This window comes from Nematolebias whitei, chromosome 19 (assembly GCF_014905685.2).
Source record: "Nematolebias whitei isolate Nwh7 chromosome 19, NemWhi1, whole genome shotgun sequence".
NCBI classification, from domain to species: domain Eukaryota; kingdom Metazoa; phylum Chordata; class Actinopteri; order Cyprinodontiformes; family Rivulidae; genus Nematolebias; species Nematolebias whitei.
The window spans coordinates 37,199,292-37,204,974 of NC_056516.1; the positions used below are offsets into that span (position 1 = coordinate 37,199,292).

General features: G+C 36.5%; 2 protein-coding genes across 2 annotated transcripts in view; both read right to left on the reverse strand.

Moving 5' to 3' along the window:
* Positions 1–207: 207 nt before the first annotated feature.
* Positions 208–2,691, reverse strand: psmb9a (proteasome 20S subunit beta 9a). The gene is made up of 6 exons (XM_037693404.1): positions 2,641–2,691; positions 2,452–2,519; positions 2,205–2,336; positions 803–932; positions 469–610; positions 208–335 (listed from the first exon to the last, which is right to left on the reverse strand). The coding sequence occupies exons 1-6, from the start codon at positions 2,689–2,691 to the stop codon at positions 208–210; spliced, it is 651 nt and encodes a 216-aa protein (XP_037549332.1).
* Positions 2,692–4,135: 1,444 nt separating this feature from the next.
* The window catches only part of psmb12 (proteasome 20S subunit beta 12), a 2,273-nt gene continuing 725 nt past the window's right edge, over positions 4,136–5,683 (reverse strand). Inside the window, exons 3-6 of the mRNA XM_037693456.1 lie at positions 5,293–5,424; positions 4,797–4,926; positions 4,581–4,725; positions 4,136–4,263 (exon numbers count right to left, since the gene is read on the reverse strand). Of these exons, the coding sequence (XP_037549384.1) occupies positions 4,136–4,263; positions 4,581–4,725; positions 4,797–4,926; positions 5,293–5,424 (535 nt within the window). The remainder of the gene's footprint in view (positions 4,264–4,580; positions 4,726–4,796; positions 4,927–5,292; positions 5,425–5,683) is intronic.

Genomic DNA, 5,683 nt, shown 5'->3' on the forward strand with positions numbered 1-5,683 from the left:
TATTAAACTAAATTATCAAACCTAAAGAATGTACACTAACATAAAGACTACCTAATAATACTCACAATCATGTTTAAATAATAAATGATTACATTAATGAAATAAACATTTGTCTCCATTTTATTATGATTATCACTTGTACAAAGTTTACAGTTTTCAAGCTGCAGTGAGCAGCGACATTTAGAAAACACGAATTAAACACACGTGTCACTGATCAAAGAAGGTCGGTAAGTCATTTCCCAGGATGACTTTCTCTTCTGTGCTGTGTTCATCGATGGTGACCAAATAGGCCACACCACCACTGGAGCCGTCCCGGTTCATTGCCAAAGAGAGAGCTACGTGAAAAAGATGAAGGAAAATCATTTGACAAATGAAAATATGAAATACAATATGAAGTTTTTATGTCGTGTTGCAGAAATAGAGAGATCTGGCTTTGCATTTTAATAATACTAATAAAGAACGCCTTACTGTTGACCACAAACTGTTGGCACTCCTCTTTGCTCATTCCTTTGCGATATTCAGCATCAACAAAGCCATAAACATAAAAACTGCCGGAGCCTCCAACAGCAAACGGCTGCCTGGTCAGGAGCCCGTTCAGGGTCGCAAAAACCTGGAGGTCAAAGGGAAAAGAAACTGAGGGCAAAGGCTAAATTTATTATTCTTTGAAGACATCTGTATCATATTCAGTAACATCATCAGTCTGAAGTTCAACTCAGGAAATTAGAGATATTTTGATATATATGTTTGATAATACTTGATTTATTCTGTTTTTAGCTGCAGTTAACACCATGAGGTCACCAACCTGCCCTCCAGCTCTTCTGTCCCAGCCGGCTACAATAAGATGTGCTGACAGCTCCTCTTTGTATTTGTATGAGATGTTTCTGACCAGAGTGGCAGCTGAGCGAACCTGCGGGTCCTCACCTATTTCAGTACTGACAAAAAACATCCTGTCAAAGTTTCTGTAACAAATCTTATTTCTTGTCATAACGTTTTGCATGCAAATCCCTGAAAGCAGTGGTCCAAAGCAGTGAATGTACTTTGTTCTATAAATATTAAAGCAGAAAATGGCCCTCAGTCTGGAGGAAAACCTGCAACTTGCTGTGAGGCAACAGCTCTGACTGAGCATTATTGGATTTGGTACCTGGATGATTGAGCATGAACTTTGTTAACCACTGTGTTACAGCTGCCGTGTCACTGAGAACTGAATTTTAAATGTATTTGGTGAATCTCAAAGTCTTACAAGAAGTTATGAGCCCCTTTTGTTAAAATTGCCTCCAAGCAGCAATACTTTCTTATAATCTTTATACTGATGTTTAATAATAGTTTTCTGGGCTTTCTGAAGGTTTTTCAGTGGATTTAGGTTTCTTTAAGACTTATTTTTAGTCTAGTATAATTTTCTGAAGAATATTTTGTTATTGTTGTTTTGGTTTTGTTACACCACTGAAATGTGACCTCAGGATTCAGGAACAAATTTAAAGAATGAACGAGTGCTGTCCGAACACAAGACTGTTTCAAAGAACTTATTGGATCTTTGGGCACTTTGTCATTAGCAGCTTCACACAAAAACATAAAGAGTTCCTTCGAGTCTATAAAAAAATACTAAAGATAACACAATTTGTCAGATGTAAAATTTAATTTTATCACTAACTGAAAAAGAGTTGTTAGTTGAACACTTGTGAAACAGTAAATTACCAACGGAAGAACTGTGTTTCTCTCAGGTCCTAATTTGTCTTCAGCTGTAAATGGGTTTTACACTTCTTCTTTTGTCCCCTACTTGTCTACTTTCCTCGTTTCTTTAAGCACACTCTGAACACTATGCTGTCAGGATTGCACATAAAATCAGTGAAAAAGTAAAAAAAATATATATATTTAAAAAAATCTCCAGAAAGTCTGTAATGCTCCATGGAAGCAAAACATAAAATAAATTAAAGGTGCATGGTTTAAAGATTCTGTGTAGTACAATAAAATATTTAGACGTTAATTTTTAGAAGAATTGGTGATGTTTTCTAATAAAAATACATTTAGTTTTAGTATACAGTTTAATACCCTTTCACCTGTTGAGAGGTCCACACCTGGACAGGACATAAGGCCATCACAGAGTAAGAGACACACATGACAATCATGCGTGCACACATACACCTGTGCTTTTATTGTTAGTTTTGCTGCAGCAGGGTGCAGGCAGGTTAACTGTAATGTGTTTTTACCTGTGGACATCCAGCTGGTAGTTGACTGTCTCAGCGATGGTCTGAGCATCTGCTGCAGATCCTGACAGAGCACAGTAGATCTTATCATGGAGTGGAGACAGTTTATTCATCACCCTGTTTACCACTGATTCCCTGGGTGGAAGGATGGGGGAGGGTCGAATATTCAAACATAACAAAAAGAAATATTTAGTAAAGATCAAAAGAAAACATTTGAGAGTCTTGCTTATGTCTTGTAAAATGAACTTACCCTGCAGAGACTCTGGAATCAGAGCCCAGCACGACCCCTCCGTCATACTCGATGGCAATGATGGTTGTCTAGACAGAAGGATTTGTTTGCGTAATTTGGCAAATGTGCACAAATAAGCAAATACAAATGCGTTGAGCTGCGCGCAAGAAGCCTCAGGGTTTCTTAAATATGTTAAAATCGTTTTCTCACCCCTGTTTTCACCTCCTCTGACAACCAGTGCGGCTCCGTTTCTCCCAACATGGCAGAAAAACGACGAAGTGACCCGAGGAGACGCGCTGGGAGCAGCTCCGGTGTTTTCCACTCGCTGTTCCAACTGTTTTAAAACCTCTAAAGCGCTTTCACAAGTTGTTCATGGATCAGACCAGCTCTACATTCAAACTTAGATGGACTCCATTTTTTAGTTAAACCGAAATTGAAAGTTAAATCGTTCCTCCTCAGCAGAGCCTGTTTCTCTTTTTCACTGCGCAAAAAGTGCGCATCGACCAGGTTACTTAGGCTAAGAGTTTATATAAATGTTCACAATCTTGAAATGCACTAATCAACATTTGAAATATAAAATAACACTGAAAGAAAATACTTTGAAGCTATAGAAAAAAAGGAACCACAATTAAACATTTGTAAATCTAAACGTTTTAGCTACATAATAAAACATACAAATTATTATTACAACATAAAACTTAACGTGCCTGATGAAGTCAGGTTTAAAATTTGATGATTGATAACGATTTACTTGCTTAACCTTTTATGAGAAAGCAGATATAAAGAAATGCTCCAGACATTTTGAAGTGAGGTTCTCCCGAAACTGTCCAGGTGACCTGGATGAACACTGTTGGATATTTATATGGATGATTGAGCATGAACCTTGATGTTCTCTGAAAAAGTTATAATCTTACAAGCTGTACATTTCTTTTGGACTCTAACAACAAGCTGATGTTTGAGCTGGTCCACTTCCAAAGTGGATTTTGCTGTCTTGAAATTACTTCACTTTTCAAATATTTCATGCATAAACTACATTTACAGTATTTTGTTTAAAAAAATGCATAGCAAAAAATCTGGTAAAATTCCCACATTAAAAATGTTTTAACTTACGGTTGTTGAACTTACAAATAACTGCAGGATTCTGTTGCAAAACTGACTGTAGTATATCAAAGAATGTTGGCACAGATGGCCAAATTTAAAAAAGTTGCAAATGTATTCACATGTCAGTAATCTGCTTTGTTCTTGGCTGTATTTGGACAAGCTGTTGGCTCAACAGTCCTGTCAGACTTAAACTCTAGTTCTCCAAACCAAGGTTTTTCAAAAAAAATAATCTACGGTCAAGTTAAAAAGCTCAAACTTTATTTCTACATCACATTTTATTCACATCACCCCTATGTATTTTCTATCAAGTGCAAAAATACAGTTTGAAAATGCATAAAATTGCACACAAAAGTATTTCATTACAAAATGGTAAGAGAAAATGTTTTCACAAATTCTCTACTGAACCATTCTTCAAAATATCCAAAATATCTCTTTAGGAGTTATTTCTCACATAAGACTTCAAAGTCAGCAGATAATAAACATGTTTTTGTTTGTCTAACATCAGTTAAATGTGGAACTTATGTGTAACTGGTCTAATTATTGTAAAAATAGTGGCTCATGAGGTCTAAATAACAATTTTTAATGGAATGAAAGAAAAAAAAGGTCATTCATCATTGAATCTTGGCAGCTTGTCTCCAGGTACAACCACATGCTCCACCCCTTTTTCTGTGATCACCACCAGGTGAGCAACCCCTCCACTGACGTTGTCCCTGCCCATGGCCAAGGCCAGAGCTGCGGACGGAGACAAGAGTGAAAAATCAGCTTGATCAGATATTTTAACTGCTGCTCATCACGTTTTAAGATCCAGGTAACTTTATTACAAACTGATTTATTTTTAATAGATTATAGAAATATAAATCTATCCACTCATTTTAGACCACATTTATATATTAGTGTCATATTTTAGCAATTGTCATTGTTAAGAGTGAGAATTTTAGCTACATTCTGATTTCTATTCATTAGTTTTCAATCAAAATGATGTCTCCCCTCAACTCTAACTAATCTGACAAATACATAAATTGTAAATAAGCCAGTTAGTTAAAATTTACCGTTGGTTGCAAACTGCTGACATTCCTCTCTGGTCATGTTGGGTTTGTATTTAGCATCAACGTAGCCGTAGATGTAGGTGCTTCCTGAGCCTCCGATCGTGACAGGTTGACTGACCAACATCCCACCCAGAGACACAACATACACCTGGAGAGGGATGCAGAGCATCAGCAGTGCAGGTAAACAACATACAGCTGGGCCTTTTTGCTGTCACTTACCTGTGGTCCTTTCTTCCTGTCCCAGCCGGCTGTGATGAAGCCGGCCTGCAGCTCCTCTTTGTTTGTGTAACACAGTTCCCTCAGGACGGATGCTGCTGCGATCACCAGAGGAGGACTCTCCATCTGAACGCTGCGACAGATACATAAAGACATTTTTTATGCACAATATAAATTAGTATAACGTTAACTTTGTACGTATGAAACAAGAGGAGCCATAAACTAAAAGAACCAGTGTAGAAATGTGCAAGTAATGCAACTAAAAAATCCCAAAAAGTTAAAACAAACAAACAACCGAACTTCAATTCAGTTGAAGTCTGGACTGAATTGAAGTCCAGGTTTGTTTGTTTTGTTATGTTTTTTGTTTGTTTTGGTTTTTTTATTATTACTTTTCTTTATTTCCCATATGCAAACAAAGTAAAAATGATGAATTATTACTTCAAGTTGTATGAAAAATTATGTTTTGTCTGTATGATGTCCACGTGTGAGGTGTGAATACCCGTGGAAGGACAGGTGAAACTTTGCAGTTTTAGTGACGGCCTGAGCATCTGCAAGTGAGCCTGCCATGCAGCAGAAGATACGGTCGTGCACCTGGACCACCTTGTTGATGGTCTTTGATGATACATATTCCCTGAAATAGAATGATTGAATTATGTCATTAATTTCTGCTGTCAGTGGCTGTAAAGTTGTAGCTCATTTATTGGACTTTAAAGTTTCACAAAGGTGAAATATCAGAGAACAATTAGAATGATCTAGATTTCCCTTTAAAGCTGAAAGTATATCATGTAAATGCACTGAAATACAAAATTAGATTAAATGTTTGCCAGTTGTTATATATATATATATGTATATATATATATATATATATATATATATATATATATATATAT